The following is an 18,174-nucleotide window of genomic DNA, read 5'->3' as shown; positions in this document are numbered from 1 at the left end:
ACTGATTTGAGACAGTCGTCCACGTAGAAGTTGTGGAGCACTGTGTCAACTGCCTGTGCATTTGATAGCGTTCTGCTGTCTTCAGCACATTTTCGAAGGGCGAAGTTGGCACAACTTGGAGACGAAGCTGCACCGAACAAGTGCACCGCCATCTTGTACTCCACTGGCTCCTGAGTTATATCACCTGATGTCCACCAGAGGAACCGGAGAAGGTCAGAGTCCTCATCAGGCATCTTTACTTGATGGAACATCGCTTCCACATCGGCCATGACTGCGACTTCCTCTTGTCTAAATCTGGTTATCACACCAAGGAGAGTGCTGGTGAGATTCGGTCCCTGCAGCAGATGTTCATTTAGAGTAGTGCCCTGGTATGACGCTCCACAATCGAAAACCACTCTAAGTGTCTTCTTCCTCGGGTGATACACCCCATGATGTGGCAAGTACCATACGCGACCATCGTCCCGGCTGATGTCCTTGTCGGGTACCTTCACAGCATATCCCCTTTTGATAATGCTGTCCATGAATGCTGAGTACTCTGAGTGGAACGCTGGGTTCTTCACAAACTTCCGCCTTAAGTTCAGAGCACGTTGCTCAGCTACCTTTCGGTTGTTCGGCATCTTTAGTTCTTTGTCTCTCAATAGCAGAGCAATGCTATAATTTCCATCCACAAGTTTGGCTGACTGTGTGACCATGTTAACAAACTGACGATCCTCCCTAGACATCTCCAGCTTCTCACTCTGGTTGCACTCACACTGAAACTGTTGATTCCAGAGTTCCTCCAATCGGGTAACTGCTATTCGGTTTGCTTGAACCTGCATCAATCCAGACGTGGTGTTATGGCCAGTGATCTCTCGCAGTGGTCCATTAATGGTCCAACCAAGGCGTGTTCTTACAGCGTATGGACCGTCCTCTACACTGGCAATAATTTGCCAGGGCTCAATAGCCTTTGGTGCATTAGTCCCAATAAGCAGCCCTATATCTGCTTCTATTTTTGGAAGTGACACCTCCTGTAGGTGTGGCCATTTGTTGACATCTTCTTGTAACGGGATATTACCTTTTGTTGCAGGAATGATTTTTTGAGAATATGCCTCAGGGAGCTCCAGAAAATCATTACAGTCCAAGCTGCTTACTTCCAAGCCATACACCACATCGCTGCTCACAATCCTTTCTTCTCCCATGGTCTTCAGTAAGATGTGTGTCTTTCTGCCTGTGAGGTTAAGCTCCTTTAATAGATTGTCAGTGCAGAAACACGCAGTACTGCCAGGGTCGAGAAAGGCATATGTTGTTGTCACCTTTTGGCCCTTCTTGGTCTTTACTTGGACTGGAACTATAGCTAGTATACTCTGCACGTTCTCAGTACTCGTTTCTCCGTTAGTTGTAGTGCTGGTGCCCACAAACCCACTTACAACTGAATCTAGCGGCTTTTCCTTTGGCTCTACTCACGACCATTTATCCTGTTGTTGGTGATTCCTCTTTCCTTGTGGCATCCAGTCCTTTTTATCCTTCCATTCCTCCAAGTTGAGCCAGTTTTCTTACAATGTGGGAGTTGAAGCTTTGAACCAGAGTAGACTTGACTCGTGTGCTTTCACAGCATGGAAAAAACATCCACAGGACTCCGATGTAAAAAGATGAATCAAAGGTATATTTATTCCTTAATTTCCACGGCATCTAGTTACAGGAGTTATCCTATTCCACAGTTTTCCAAAACAAAAAGCACTACGGTAAGAAAACTGTTTGGCTCTATCCAAACAAAACCTCAACTGCCTCTGCTCCTTCTGCTCTGCTCTTAAAGTGACAGTAACATGAAAGTAACTCTCAAAGCAGTTACAAAAACAAGCTTTCTTAACCTCTCTTAAATTAACATTTTAATAACATTTTACCTATTTTAATGATCTATTTATTCAATGAAATTAACTATTTATTTACTTTAACATTAACTAATAAACCAACAAAAATCAAGTAGAAGCACCTAAATAACACTTTGGCTCCCACAACATCTTTTTTCAGTTTTCAGTATTATACAAAAATGTTTTTTTTTTTTCAATGGTCGCGCCACATGATATTTCATAAAATGGACATCAGTCAAACTTTGTTTGTATATTATGATGGAAATATAAATACAAATGTGTTGCAATCTTACACACTACAAGAGATTTTGGAAATCATGCCAGATAAAGCAGAAGATTGATTTAAATACATTTAGAGTGATTTCAAAAAACAGTTTTCAAAACAAGAGTCATGGTCGGACGGTCGCACCGCATGACATTTTGACGCTTAAAACAACAACAAAATCCCAAATAACTAGTATTTTTTGTAAAATTCAAGTGAGTCCATATATGGGACAGGTAGTTCATATATATGGTATATTTTTTTTCAATCAATTTAAACCTTTTTTGAATTGAAAAGAAATCAGCCATTGTCTCTGTGTCTCCTTTCTCTGTTTGTTACTCTCTCTGTCTGTTCTCTCTTTTCCTGCTCTGCCCAGCTGGCCTTCGGCAGGAGGGTCCCCCCTTATGAGCCAGGTTCTGCTCAAAGTTTGTCATAAAGCAGTGCACCTAATGGTCCGCAAAATACAGTATTTCCTTACAAAGACAGATGTTACTTTAATAGCGTGTGATGCAAATGTTTGACAGTTCCGGTTCCGGTTCGCGAAGCAGTAGTGAACTTTCAGCGCTCTTTTCTTCGTGTGTGTGTGTGTGATTTTTTTTTTTTTGGGTTGTTTTGGTTTTTTGCACAAAACTTGTCCTTATCTCTTTGATTCACTGTGACCTAAACAAGCTAAACAAAGTATCACCTAGCGCTCTGGGGGGGGGTATTGCACCACGGCAAAATGGAGTGACGTTGGTTTAAATCAGGCTTAAGTCCCAGGAGAGATTCACTTTGTTGTCTCACACCAGGGTGACACTTGAAACTTCTTGTAATATGCTGCCGACAAGTGGTCAAAATTTTTCGTTTCCCCCAAAAAACCCTAACAAAAAAAAAAAAAACAACAAAGAACACAGTACATAGAATTCACTAAACAATTTTACAATATGCAGTATGCAAGAACTTGGGTTCTTTGCTACTCCCAGGAAGACGTCCAATGTTTACCTGGCTAATTTTCTTTGAATACTACATACCATAATGCAAAGCACCACAACAGTGGGAGCCAGTCCATAGACATTAAACATCAGTGAGCTGTGAGACAATCTGTGACATCACACATTGGTTGTTAGAAGAGCTCAACTCAACTCTAGAGCGGAGGATTGTGTTTTTCAAGCAGCCCTGATTAACACTTATTGAATGCCTTGTTAACGCCCTACTGTATGCATTCACATGGATGAAAAAGAGTGGTAAAATGACTTTTATCTACTTGCTCGGAGCATCATACTTACACAAGTTGTCTCCATCTGTGAAAATAAAATGATGTCAGAGCTGTAGGCCTATATACAAATAATTGTTTTCTTATCTATTTATTATCAATGTATTAGGCTACAGCGGTTTTCTGTCAAAGTTTCCTTTTTCCTCATGAACATTTCCACTGATTTCAGAGAAGTGGTCCTCACAGGGGAATGGTTGTATTATTTTAGTATTTATTTGGATCCAATTACAGGAAATAATATTAAAGACCGTGTGACATGCCTTACTTGCTTTGCTGCATTGTTTTATGCTCGCTGCTTGTTATGAGTTCCGTTCCTTTGTTGTTGTGTCGTGTTCCTGTCAGAGAGAACAAAGACAATTGGCTGTTGAAGTTCTGTCTAACGATGAGAACTGAGTGACTTGGTAAGACTGCCACAATACACGTGTATACTTTTCATGGTTTTGAAACACTTATGTAATACTTTTTAATTTATTTAAAAAAATGTCTTAATTCAAAAGACTTTTCTATTATTCACATTCCCAACGAGGCTACATGATCCCATTAGCATGAAACACTGGCGGGCCACAGAGGTGCCAGCGATAAGCTGTCAGTGAGGAACTTAATACAATAAGGCAGTGTTGAGCCTCATTCGTGGTACTTTATCAACAGCTGAGCTCTAAACAATGATGCCCTTGGTGCACTCTTTTATATGACTCATTTGCTTATGGAAAAAAGAAGCACGTCTGTGTGGTCTTGCATGCGATTCCTTTATATTATGTAAAACAGTTCAGAAATGATGATGGTTAAAAAATAACCTTGACAGATGTTATGTAACCATGCATTTGGTTAGACCTGCAAAACAACTGCGGTTGCTTCTGACATACTTGTGACTCTGCCTCATTATCTGAACCAAACCTGCTGTTTTTGCATTTGGTTTCAGTTGCTTTTTTTCTATCAAATAGGCATGGCTTAAGGAGTCCTTGCACATCTTTGGTGCTTATTTGATGCATAAATCTCAATGTTCCTTTTTAGTTTAGTATTAAGAACCAAATGACACTATACGCGGTAATCCTTTAACCTGATGTACACATGCACAGTAGTATTATCCTCAAATTTGAATTTAATAATCAGCTAGAAGAACCTCTAATATTCAGCTTAACTGCTTTGTGTTTAACCTGTCTTGACTGGAGAAACATTTTCAATCCATCTATTAACTTCCGCTTAGTCGGGTTGAGGTCAAGGGAGCAGCAACCTGAAGAGAGAGGAACTGTTTAAAATGCTAATGTGAACCTCAAACTGGTATTTTTGTCTTGAAAAAATTATGGTTATATCAACTAAATGTGTTCAGAGTATTCAGGGAGCTGGATTTGTTTTGAAAAATGAAACATTCCTTTTACTCGAATTAACAGCCACTCCTTGTTCTCAACTCACTGAAGCACACCAGCATCAAGTACCTCTTCATCTGCCCCGCTCCTCTACTCAAAGAATTCAAGCGGTGCATGACTCACTTGACCAACATAAGATACAAAAACAATCCTGGCTCATTTGACACAAAGTACCTGAGAGTTCACAAAGTCACACGTCAGAGGGTGGAAGCCCGATATAGACCAGAGACAAAGGCGTGGATGAAACAAGAGCTTCCCAGCCTCCTCTCTGTTACCATGACGACAGCTGCCGTCTCCAGTCCCTCTGTGACTTGAGCAAGAGGCTTAGAGGGAAATGTGGCAAAAGACTCCGCCCCCATTACCGATCCAACCTGGCAACTAGGAATTACAATTTGTAACTTATTCAGAAAGAATCACAAAATAATGAGATTGAAACAAACTGGTCGCATCCAAGCAAGTCTCTTCCAAGCCATCTGCACACCTAATAACTTTCCATCCCAGCCCTGTGTGGCCTTTTCACAGCATGCAACTGAACCTGATTCAGGGCGTGTTGCTATTGTTGGCAGGTGTAGAAGCCGGTTGAGCAGGTTGTTCCCTGACTGCCGCTCCGTCGGGCCCTCCTCCCTGCTACTCTCTCCAGGACGACTGCTGATTCACTCACACACTTTGGCAGGTCAGGGAAGAGAGTTTTTTGCCGGTACACCTGTTCTTATCTGACAGAGCCAAAGCATCAGGTAAGGACTTACTGAGGAGGGATTTAACTTTCGTGCCTTGAACCCCCCCCCCACCATCCAGGATGAGTAAAACTATGGAAAAGGGGTTTTTACACAACAACCTGTTTTTAGAGGAACGTTTTAGTGTAAATACTCGAGAAGAGTGATACTCGGTGCCGTAATACTGGAACAGTAGTGCCTTATGTAACTTTAAAAGGAGAATACAAGTGTTATTCAGTTTTACAGGGGTATATGCAGCTGTAGACCAAAGATTGATCTCATTATTGTACATTTATGCGACATTTGACTGTATAAATTAAACACAGATCATTGAATAGATTGAAAGTGACAGCTTTTTATCATCGCATTACTGGATTATTGTTTGAGGTGGTGCTTTGCATGCTGTTGAATTGATAAAATATGGATGAATGTGTCATCGTTAACTGATCATTGTTTTATACGCACAAAGCAACAACTGTTTTTAGAAAATGTCAGATAATGTGCAACAGAAAAAAAAGGAAGCGTAGACGTAACAGTAAACAAAAAGGTTACAGCAACTGAGGGAAACTTTTGACAGCATAAATGTCAGATAATCCGTGGCTGTGTGGGTTGAAAGTGTGTTTTTTGTTTATGAGACGGGATCTCTGTAAAGTCAAGGTTGGCAGAGCAGCTGAGGCGATGGCTTGCATAGACTCTGACAGACCAGCAGAATTGGAGCTCTTCAACAGAAGGCTTCTCTGAGCGTGACGGGTCAAAAGTAAACATCTCTCCGTGTCTTTACAATCCGCTGCCTCTCAAAGACGTGACGGTGGGGCGCCCATAGTCAAATACATTCTCAGAGTAGTGGTGTGGGAGGATGTGAGAATAATATGATGGCATGAAGTGACACCCGTTTGGATTGAACAGCCCACACATGTGGGCCACACGAGCTCACAGTAGAGGTGTCCTGTGTCTCTGATGGGAGGAGAGTGTATTCGGGTGACTGGAAACATTTCTGAGACCAGTTTCATTTTCAGTGTCACGAGTCTGGTGTTTGCATAATCATAATAACTTCCCTGTTGAAGATGCTTTCATTTAAACACCGCAAATACAAACACTAGAGATTACTTTTAAATAGGGCTGGGCGATATATCGAGATTTTAATATATATCGATATATTTTCAAACGCGATATGGTACAAAACAATATCGCTTATATCGATTTAAAAAAAAAAAAAATATATATTTTTTTTTTTTTTTATTTTGATATAGCTTATTTTGTGACAAATTGACTTGAATGTTTTATTTGAGATTTGCACAAATGTTTTGTTATTTGCAACTGTCAACCTCAGTGGAAAAGTCTGCCTGTTACTGTCTACATTCTATTAATTGCACAGTGTATTTTAATTTAATTGTTATGCAGGAAAGGGATATTTGTTTTATTTTATTCAAGAAGCATTTTATTCTATATATGCAGGCAGTTTATTTTTTATTTCATTTGTTTTATACATTTTGATATTGTGCAGACCTCTGTTAATAAAGGAACCTGTGTGACATTTGGCACGAGGCTTTGTATTAAAACTGACTGTTTTTTTAAGGGTTTGCCTCAGAAAAAAATGAAGCTAACATAGATGCTATGCTATAATGCTTTGGGGGAAACCCCAATTATGGCAAAGAAAAAATATCCAGATATATATCGAGTATCGCCATTCAGCTAGAAAATATCGAGATATGACTTTTGGTCCATATCGCCCAGCCCTACTTTTAAACGTGCTTTATATTAGCTGCTTTTATTTACGTTTTCAAATACCTGTATCATCACCGGACGTCTTGCCGCAAAGCACTAAACATGCCAAGACTCATCTCACCATCTTATTTATTCAGTTCATTCGAATTGGTGAGAGTTGCTGCCCTAAAGTTCTGACATACACCTAAAACACAAACAGTAAATGTGGGAAAAGAGGAGGCGAGAGAACAAAGTTTACAAGTAGTGCTTTACAAGCCTGAGGCTAAATCTCTTTTGGAAAAGCTGCCATGAAATGTAGCTGATGAATTAGTTCTAAGTTTCAGTTGCAAGAATTAAAACAACAATTTTTTTTTGTTTAAAAAATGGGCTGTTACACCTAACCTAAAAGCTCAGACACCATCATGTTTGTAACGGAAAAGGAAAACCCCAGGCATGCCACCCACTGACTTCTAAATTATTAAATTATACATTTATTTTCAAGAAAACCACCAGCACACTGACTCGAGAGAGTGAAAATAGCTACAAAGACCATACTAATGGGAATGGAATGAGAAATGCTGACAGTGAATGGGAATCTATGAAAGCCCAATTTATGGATGACATCACAGGGCAATTGTCCAGGTGTTTTTTGTCATACAGTCTCTGGTAAAACCAAATTGTTATTCAGGTGATGTGACAATTTTCTTGATTGTGTTTTATTTTCTGTGACATTACCCCACACCATGTGACAGAGGGCAATCGCACTGCATGGGCTCTTTTATTTTAGAGACATAAAAAAATAAAGATAAATCTTGAGCATAACGTTTCCAGAACAGTAAACTACCAGGATTTTATTCTGGTGACCAAGATGAACTCTCGCAAGAAAAGCAAGAAAAAAGAAAAGACGAACACAGATTGTAGGAAAACTTGCAGAGAAACAAAACATTTCTGGCTCATTTGACGAGTTGGTAGATTAAATAACCTAATTTGTATTTTAAAAGACTGTGGATGTAGTTTTTATTATACAAAGACATTAAATGTCTGTAAGGAGTCATGATTAAAAATAAATTGTTGCCATAAAGTTGGAATAAAACATTTTTTACATCTTCTCTTGAGATGACTGTGAATGAAAAGAAATTTAAAAAATTGAATCTTTCCAACTTTATGGCTGTATATAAATAATAATTATGTGCAATTCCACTCATTCCATATTTAATTATTAAAACGAAAACAAGACAGAAAAACATGTAAAACATCTCATTTGCATGTTCAGACCTCTATTTTTCCTGCAGGCAGCAATGTTACTGGAGATGAATCCTTTCCAACTGATGTTATGAAGGAACAAAGAAGCCTAACAACACAGTGACTTGCAGCAAGCATGCTCTGCAGGGCACTGCAGTCATTTGTGTAAAAGAGTTATGCCGAGGGGAGAACACATAGCTCACAGATCATTTGTGTAAAGTCACCCCGTCAATAAGTCACATCTCTCAGTGGAGATAGAGTTCAACAAAGTCACAACAAGAATACTGCAGGGGTCGCTGGATAGAAACCCACACAGATGTAGAAATAGAAAATGTCATGATCACAGTCTTGTTAACCATCAAGTGAGGGGGGTCTGAAAGTTGGGAGCTGGGACAGGATCAGCTCTTCTAGGATTTTCATTATGACTTGTGTCAGTGCTGCTGACCTAAATTGTTAAAGCTGCCAGCTTTTTTCATTTTTGGGAAATAGGAGCAAGTAATGTGTTCAGTGTGTTCGGGTTGGACTTGAGTGCTGCGATAAACAAGTTTAACACCCGCAGTCAAGATCCAGATAGATATATAGATTGATATCGATTAAACTAAGCACCGTCCGTCCGTCCGTCCGTCCGTCCGTCCGTCCGTCCGTCTATCTATCTATCTATCTATCTATCTATCTGGATTTTGAACATTAAAGCTAAAAAACTGAAAACTAAAGCTTACAATCTTAATATAATCAACTCTTTGAAGATATAGTGGTGCAATTATGCTGTTTGTGTTTTGGCTTTCCTTGCTTTTGACTGAGATTCCATTGCTGTAGTGAGACATATAGCTGTTGTCAAAGGTTTTACATTAAGCCATCATGATCAAATGGGAAATACTCTCTAAAGGGGAATGGAATAATTCCATGGAGGTTAGTGAGGTGGACCTTCAGTAGTATTCTAAGTTATTAAGCTATGAAAACTACAGAGCATTAAAAGTACAGTACATGTTCCTTACACAGTAAGTCTGTTTTATATATATATATATATATTTTCTTTTCTCTTTCAGAGTGAAACAAACAGGAAAATGAAACATTTAGCAATCACAGCGGGCCTGCTTCTGCTTGTCCAAGTGTTTCCGCTTGCAAAGCTCCAACATTCAACCGACTCACCAAGACGCACAATTGATAAAAGCTGGCTCCGGGACACAGACAAAAATACTCTTCAAAGTGAAAATGCTGCATCTACTAACGAAGAAAGTGAATATAATCAAGGAAGCAATGCTGATTACTTCAGTGGAATAGTATCTGGCTTCATGGCAGGACCGACTGAGGAAGAGGAGAATGTGGCAGGACAAGATGGTGAAAGTTTGAGATTTGATGACCAGAATGCTGACCCAGCTACCATGTTGACAATGTTTGAAAATGTCACACCCAATCAACCAGAATTGACAGATTCTCCAGGCTCCACAAACTCAACCCAAAACCAAATTACAGAGGGTGAAGAGGACTCTGCAATGGCTGCAGACAACACTGCAAGCTTTCACGATTCACCAGAGAACACTGAATTACAGTCAACAGCCTTGGTTTCAGAAAGGAATGGTGCAGAAAATATCACAACACAACTAGACACAGATAAAGGGTTAAACATTCCCACTGGATCTCCCAGTACAACAAAGTCAACTGGGTCTACAGACTCAACTAATTCCACTGGCTCTTCCGACACATCTAATTCCTTGGGATCTCCCAACACAACCGATTCCACAGGATCTCCCAACACAACCGATTCCACAGGATCCCCCAACACAACCGATTCCACAGGATCTCCCAACACAACCGATTCCAGAGGATCCCCCAACACAACCGATTCCACAGGATCCCCCAACACAACCGATTCCACAGGATCCCCCAACACAACCGATTCCACAGGATCCCCCAACACAACCGATTCCACAGGATCTCCCAACGCAACCAATTCCACAGGATCTCCCAACGCAACCGATTCCACAGGATCCCCCAATGCAACCGAACCACCAGAGATAAATAAAGTACCTACCACTCACTCGGGGAAGCCTTTTGAGAACTCTGAAGCCAGCACTGTGACTATAGCCATACCTGAGAGGGCTAACAAGACCGGCAAAGGTGTAAACAACTCAGACAGAGGTAGTACTGCTAAATCAGTGTTAAACGTTTCTGATTCACCGTTTTTGTTCCTGGAAAATGTGTTTGTAAGTCATTGTAGCTGCTTGTAGCCTCTGGGTGAGCTACTTGGACAAAAAAAGGAAAAGAAAATATATACTTTTTTGGGGAATCCCAATTAATGATGACCCATAAAGCAACAAAAAAGGCCCTAAATCCTATAGGGATGGCCTGGGTTTTAAAGTTAAATTATGTTCTTTGCTCAAGAGCACATGAAGTGCTGCTGAATGATTTATATGCTGCATTTTTCCGCCTTGTCCTCAACCCAGATTTAGCTACTTCTATTTTCCCACTGACAGAGGACAAATGCCCCTCTTTCAAAGGCAAAAGTTAGATTGGGTTTCAGGTTCTATCGATGTAGCCATTATGAGTAAAAGAGTCTGTGACAACCACCCTCTCAGGCGCACAATGAAACCCTGTTTTAGTTACAAAAAAGGCCTGAATGAAATGGCCCGAGCCTCAGGTCAGATGATACTGCCTGCCTCTACAGGAGCGTGAGACCTGTTTTTTTTTTTTTTTGTGTCGACCTTAAGATGAAGCAGATAAGTGTGGAAAAGGCTGTTTGTCATACACACTTTTGCAAATCAATCTGCCATTCAATATTTCTGTCTAGCTACTCGTAAAGCTTCTTATCCAGCAAAATATACAATGTGGGAAAGCTCAGTGCCAACAAAATGGCCTGCAGAGAGCTGGCGCAGGGATGGGATTAAAATAAAACTCACATCACAGGGATGGATGTGACAGCGAGACTTAACACTAATGGATGATGGCAATAAACAGTAGGAAAACAGTTGTGAAACTATGGGCAACCCAGGAGGAAAAAGAAGTCTCCACACTTACCATGACAGGCACACAGTGTTCATATCAACCACACAAAGACCCTCATGTTCGTGTGCAGATTTTATACATTTGAGCCCACACAGCAACCTTGCGTTTTCTGAGATCAGTAAATAAAAGCACCCACACAGTACAGGTACCTGACCTCACCTGACCACAATGAATACAGCCATTCTAATCAGTCACTTTTAATTGTAACCACTTTAAATGTGGTAGTTGAACATAATTTAACTTATTTTGTGATAACAATGAATTAAATTAAATTACATTAAAGCACTGGTCTAACATTTCTACTGTATATTAATTGTATTTAACATTTATATAACATTTATATTCAAAAAGTGTGCCCAAAATATTTCTTGCCCTCTTTTAATTGTGGTAATATTTGTCAGGAAGTCACGAAAAAAGTAGTGACTTACTGAGACATTATCTGAACCAAAGTTCAGAATAAACCAAAGAGTAGATGCTGAACTACTGTATATTACAACATAGTCTTGAATAAGTTAATTAGACTCTCGACAAAAACCAAAAACAAAAACATTGATTCACACATAGTATCTGGGAAGTTTTTGCCCTTTACTTTGTGCTTGTGAACTTGAAAATAACTACTTAGAGTATCTGAGATGAAATTTGTTGAGGAGCAACGCCAACAACATATCAGAATGAGGGCCATAAATGATCCAATTGTATTCTCTTAAACAACCTAGTCTCATAAATTTCACATTGGTTTAAGTAAACACAAAGGTGTGTTGTGCACTCGGCCTCAGACATAGACTGGGTCAACATAACATGGTGGATTTGTGGCTACGCTACGTTATTCATTTTTACAGGTGTATAATATCCTTATACCTCTCGGTGTAAACTGGCATTTGCTATCTTGTGTTCACAATGTCAAAAATAGTATGTGTAGACCTTATCATAATAAGATCCCTTGAATTGAGGACTGGGATAGTGTGCACTGATCACAAACTTGGGCAATAAATAAACACAGGAAAATGAACTGCAGTTTTATGGAAGAGTTTATGTGCACTACAAATACTTCAAGACTGAAGCTGCAAAAAAGGAGAACATTTTCATGGTCACGGTTAGGAAAAAGAGGCAAGAGGGACTGTGCTGCGACATGGAAATTCTGTGGTAAAGAACATGACCAAGTGACAAAGTAAAAAGTGACAAAGTGACAGGGTATACGTATAAAACTATCTACAATACAATGTAGTGTTAGCCTACGTTACCCAACATTATGATGTAGCGTAGTAAAGAACTGTAAACTGTTCTCCAATATACAGTAGTGTAGTGTTGGCCTAGTTCTTTGCCGATTTCCTTCGTCGTGATCCAAACTGTTGGGATGTCAGTTTATCTTCATAAATACTTCACAAAATTCCAGTAAAAAAAAAAAAGAAATATCCCTTTTACATTCTGGTTTTTGTCCTTTCTGACCCAAAACGTTTCACATTCTGGCTTTCTCAACTGTAAATGGCATTTCTGCGTGACATTTTACTTCAGCTTTCAGCCTTTATTTGAGTAGGAGCACTAATAAAGGAGTATGTGGTTTTTGTTTTGGTTTAAAAAAGATAAAAGCTTAATGGACACTCAAACATTGTGCATAACAATGTCAGTTTTCTGGCTTACTACGTGATGAATCCCGCCTACTAAGTAAAAATCATTCTGGACACACAAACAGCTTCCAGTAAATTTGATTTTTCTTTAAAGGTTTGGTTGATAACACAAGAAAAAAAAAAGGCACAAATGTACTCTAAAAAAACAAATGCAGATTGTTGTTATTAGTTCCTCTTTTGGAGGCCAATATTACCACCCACATAGCTACATGGCTTACAAGTGAGCAATGACGCTCTTGCCCAAGGACAGTTTGGCAAGTGCACTGGGGAATTTTTGGATAAAAGCAGCAAACTTCAGATTAAAGGATGACCTGAGATACAGCTGAGAAAAATATGTAAAACAGATACATGTAAGTTCTTTTTACAGCCAGGGTAAAAACAAAAAAAGAAGAAGAAAAAGGATATCACTCCACTCGTATTTATTTTGTCTTCCTGGATGTCAAATTAGAAAAGAGATGCCCTTTTTGTCCACTTTGCTAAGGGTTAGGGGTAAATTGACCCAACCAAGTGGATAAATTAAGTAAAAAGAGGAAATGAATTATTTATGTACAGTTTTCTTTTGTCAGAAGATATTGAGGGCAGTTCTGTAAGTTTCAAAAACATTTACATGTCTTGAACACAACTATTAAAATAGAAGAGCAGAGAATGTTCACATCGTAAAATATTTATTTAAGAGTCTATACTTGTTACACAATACATTCAACTCAGTCTTTTTTTCTCCCTTGGTGTTTTATAATTAGCTGTGCACCAGTTACTTATATAGAACTGTTGTATCTAAGAGATCCATGGAGATACTGGATCATTTATTAAATTAGTATTCATTCACAGTTGCTCTTACTTAGATGATGAGCACAGCATGCCACCTTAAAACTTTCAAAAGTATTCCACAAATTATAGTTATTTTGGCATGTTAATTGCATTAATCATCACAGTGTAAATTCTAAAATTCTGACTAATTAGGATGTGTATCCATAGCATTTTCAAAAACAGATATTCAGTCATAATTATGTGGCATTTAGCCCTTGAGACTAAATTAAATATTAATCATTTAGTTGTTGACAAACTATTTATAACAACCCCCCTCACCTGTGATTTTTCCTAATGAAGGTGTGGAGCCAGATACTTCCAGGAGTAAGAGGGGCGTAGCGTGGCTTGCCGTGCTGGGAACAGCAGCGGCCGTGGCCTGTGTGGGACTGGTGGCCTACTTCCTGAAAAAGAAACGCAACGGATTCTCTCACAGGAAGCTGGTTGAAGAGTTCTCTCCAGATCCAGGTTTGTGAGCTCCTGAATATCTGCTACTAAGAAACAGATTGTTTTGATTTAATATTGCTTGCCAACTTGATCCTGCAATTTTTTTTTTCTAGTTAAATTGTCTACTTTAATGTCTCGGTTTATGGGGGGCAAAATGTAAACAAAAAGTTATTGACAATTAAAAATGTCTTATAATTGTAGTTGCTTCATAATAAGAAACTACAGTTATCGTTCAGCTTTAGGATCACTCATTACTTCCTACAACATTGCTGTGACATATGGGACACAGCCAATTAATACCTACAAATATAAGAGAGTTTTAGACATGTTGGTAGACAGATTTTATTGCATTACGTCTTCACTGTAACTTGCTAATGGTTGGAGCAACATAACTCACCCCGGTTTTTAAAAACACCCTCCTATACTAAGATGACATCATGCAAAAATAGATCATGTACTATGACAGCCACAATTTTTAAAAAGACAGTACATTATTACAGTTTTCATGCATACCCACATATGTAACCTTTCTGTTAATCTTCAACTTTAACAGAGTGCACACACAATTGCAGATTAGATTATTTTCATGTACACACAGGCACACACACACACACGCGCACACGCGCACACGCACGCACGCACACACACACACACACATTCAAGGTGCATTGAGATTGCATACGGAAGATATAAAGCGAGAACATGAAATAAATGCACCTTTTGAAAAGAGATATGAGAATGACACATATTGGACTGAGTCACATCTATTTTTGTAATAAAGACCTATGTAGAAATGGCTAATGTCAAGAATACATCAAAAATACTTAGTTTGTTCTAAACAGATTCTTAAACTGGCACAAAGGAGGTTGTTTTCTTCTCTGTCATTATCATCTTGAGTCTCTTAGCTTTCTCTGCCTTGATACCCTCTGTAGCTCTGTGAACTAGTTTCATTGATGCTGATTTGTCACATAGTGCAACAAAGCTATAAGTGGTTGGTAAAAAAAGATGATAGGGATGGGAGTCCAAATGAAGTTTGGCTAGTTTTTGCTAAAAAGAGGCACAGAAGGCTGCTACAACTAGACAATACAAATATTTCTTAATGTCAAATAAAAACTGATATTTTAACATGAAAAAAAAAATCAACTCATCTTTGTGCCATTTTAAACATTGTCAAAATATTGCTGCCATGGCATGATATACAAAATCCCAGAGAACATAAAATGCAGAGATGAGGATCAGACAGGGGACAGGAGAGCACAGCTGGGAAGAACAACAAACGGACTGGCAGGGGAAGCATGAAAGACAGAGCAATATATACTTACAAGGGTTGGTGAGACATGGATTTAAATCATCCAGGAAAACACAAGAAGAAGAGGCAGACAGGGAAGAGGAGCTACAAACTGTCACAAAAAAACACAGAACAAAGACACCAAGAAAAATTCAAGAATACCAAAAGTCGTCAACACTTATATACAGTTTCTCAGTCGCGGCCTGATCCACATACAGTAGATGGTTCATTATCAGACTTGTTCAGACTGGGATGAATCAGGTGTGTTGGATCTTGGAACCACTGTAAAACATGTAAGACAGTGGTATCTCAGGATCAGGATTGAGAAACACTTTGTTTAGTTTTTTTTTCCCCAAAATGGCTGTCACAAGTAGTTGTATGTGAAGAGTGTTTATTCAGCAGGAGGTAATGGACACACATTCATTCAGGAAAAAGATTGTTACTGACTTTTAACAGTCAGAAGTGTTCAGTTGGGGAAATTGGTTTTTAAATTCTTACAGAGAAAGCTGGTGATGCAACATGAACTATTGACATACTTGATTTTGAAGTGTCTCAGTCTGGTCATCTATTTATCTTTGGGGAAGAGAACTTTGCAACTAAAAACAATTAAAAACGAATTAATCCATTCTCACAATGTAATAAAGAAAAACTTTTTTTGTTGAAAGTGAAATAATGAGAACTTTACAGACATTTTACAGTTATTAAATACTGACTTTCTAATTTTCAGTTCTCAGACTGGACAACAGCGATCCTTTGGACTTGAACTTTGCTGGTTCAGGAGGCTATTACAACCCAGGACTCCAAGGGCACAACATCCAAATGACCAGTTTTCCAGGAGATCGTTGAATATCATGATTGATCAAAGTCACTAAAACCCCAGAATATTTTATTAATGTCCACTGCATATTTATAGGCAATTTGGGGGATTTTAAATTTAAAAATTTAAAAGATTTTAAATTAAACTTATAAAAGACCTTCATGGATGGGAGAGGGGTTTTTATAGATATATTGTTGGCTACAACTAAAAATATTTCAGACACTTTCATAGTAAAGCATTGTATTAGTTTGATTTATTGTACTTTATGTAATGGGACCAATGAAGGCAATCTGAGGTACACTGTACCGGCCAAAATGTCTTTTTATAAATGTTGCCAAAGAGAATCAAATGAAGTCTTTTACAATAAAGTTGCTATTTTTTTCAAGTCAATGAAGGATGTTTAAAAATATAAATGTAATTGCTTTTGTTAATAGGAGCTACAGAATTATTTTCTAATACAGAAAAGAGATTAGTAAATAAGTACATCAGCTAAAAAGAAGACAGAGGAATGAAGAGAATGTGGCTCTTGCTGATTAAGAAAAAAAAAGGGTGGGAGGGGGGTGCTGCTAGCCCGCTGTATAAATAACAGATGACACAGCTGGTCCATTGAGGCATTTGAAATTAAATTCAGAAGCCGTGGTGAACAACAACATTATCCATATCAGCAATCACCTGCTGTTACAGCATGAGGCAGGCAATAACAAGTCAAATTTAAACTGTGCTTGGAGATATTCCACAACTGGCAGGCACAGCCAGAGTCGGCGAATTGAACCATCAAAACCCAAGACTTGGGTTTGTTTTCACCAGTAGGAAGACTGGTTGCTGTTTTGTTATTCATAGACTAAGGTTTTAGTATTCTGGAAGGGAGTTGTTTCGGTGCACTACTCAGTAGCAACAACTTTATAAACATAATACACTGCTCAAGTCTTCTGACCTGGTGTCCAAACAGAGATTTGACTTTGCTGTGAAGTGTGTGAAAAACAAAAGTGTGCCTTATTAACCTCTAACTACATTATTTGTCCTTTGTATCTTATATCTTTTCTTTTAAGTTAAAAATCTAAATGCATTTTAAAATTCATTCAGTTTTTACATTTTCTCACGTTTCTGTTTTGTACTGCATGTATAAAAAAAAGAAGCCGGAACATACATCTTTTAGCTTCGTGCCTCCTTTCACTCATCATTACCCGAATGAAGCCTGCACTAAATCAATATGCACTGTGATTATGATTGATATTGGTTGTGCCTCAGCTTAGTCTCAACAGCTAACAGCAAGTTGGAAATGTTTTGTGGCTGGATGCAGCAGCAGGTCTGTTTCTTTCCTTGCTCTAATTTCTGACATCAATCAGTGCTCCGTGTCACTGCCTTAAAGAATCACTGCAATTACTGCTGAAAGAGCAGAGCAGACTTCACCACCTCTGCTTGTAAAAACGATGCAAACTGTGATGATGCCTTAATAAACAAACGAAACACCCCAGATGTTGTCTTTGTTCATTTTATTTTAATTTAAACAAACACACACACACTTAAAAACATAAAAAATGTCCCCATTTAATTTTAAGAAATTTGTTAATTTACTTGGTCTTGAAATCAGATAAATGCAACCGCAGCTAAACAAAAACATGACATATTGCCAATGTCATTACTCATTAACAAAAAAGCTTAAATTCAAAAGAAGTTTGTAATAAACCAGGTGCATCTATAATTTGGTGGCCTGCAGAAGCTTAGCAGCAATAATTAAAGTTATGATGTTTTGCGTGCCATCATCAATCCCTGACATTGTTGGGGAGTAATTATGGCACACTTCTT

At 38.6% G+C, this 18,174-nt stretch overlaps 1 protein-coding gene and 1 long non-coding RNA gene across 2 annotated transcripts; both read left to right on the top strand.

Moving 5' to 3' along the window:
* The first annotated feature begins 5,250 nt into the window (after positions 1-5,250).
* On the top strand, positions 5,251-9,621 carry LOC133419829 (uncharacterized). The gene is made up of 2 exons (XR_009770557.1): positions 5,251-5,459; positions 9,431-9,621. It is a non-coding gene; the product is annotated as an uncharacterized LOC133419829 (long non-coding RNA).
* A 55-nt stretch (positions 9,622-9,676) lies between these two features.
* muc15 (mucin 15, cell surface associated) lies at positions 9,677-16,480 on the top strand. Its single transcript, XM_061734777.1, has 3 exons — positions 9,677-10,523; positions 14,120-14,284; positions 16,279-16,480. Exons 1-3 carry the CDS (start codon positions 9,677-9,679, stop codon positions 16,395-16,397), a joined length of 1,131 nt encoding a protein of 376 aa, XP_061590761.1. The 3' UTR covers positions 16,398-16,480.
* Positions 16,481-18,174: the final 1,694 nt, after the last annotated feature.

This window comes from Cololabis saira, chromosome 2 (assembly GCF_033807715.1).
Source record: "Cololabis saira isolate AMF1-May2022 chromosome 2, fColSai1.1, whole genome shotgun sequence".
In the NCBI taxonomy this organism is placed as follows: Eukaryota; Metazoa; Chordata; class Actinopteri; order Beloniformes; family Belonidae; genus Cololabis; species Cololabis saira.
The sequence above is the reverse complement of the archived record's forward strand: the minus strand, read 5'-3'. Positions and strand labels throughout refer to the sequence as shown.

What these genes read in the sequence shown, in the direction of transcription:
- muc15 (XM_061734777.1), top strand. Translation starts at nt 9,677, where the DNA reads ATGGCAGGACCGACTGAGGAAGAGGAGAATGTGGCAGGACAAGATGGT. An exon ending in TGTAAACAACTCAGACAGAG is followed by an intron (nt 10,524 to 14,119) that starts GTAGTACTGCTA and finishes TTCCTAATGAAG; the next exon opens with GTGTGGAGCCAGATACTTCC. An exon ending in AGAGTTCTCTCCAGATCCAG is followed by an intron (nt 14,285 to 16,278) that starts GTTTGTGAGCTC and finishes TCTAATTTTCAG; the next exon opens with TTCTCAGACTGGACAACAGC.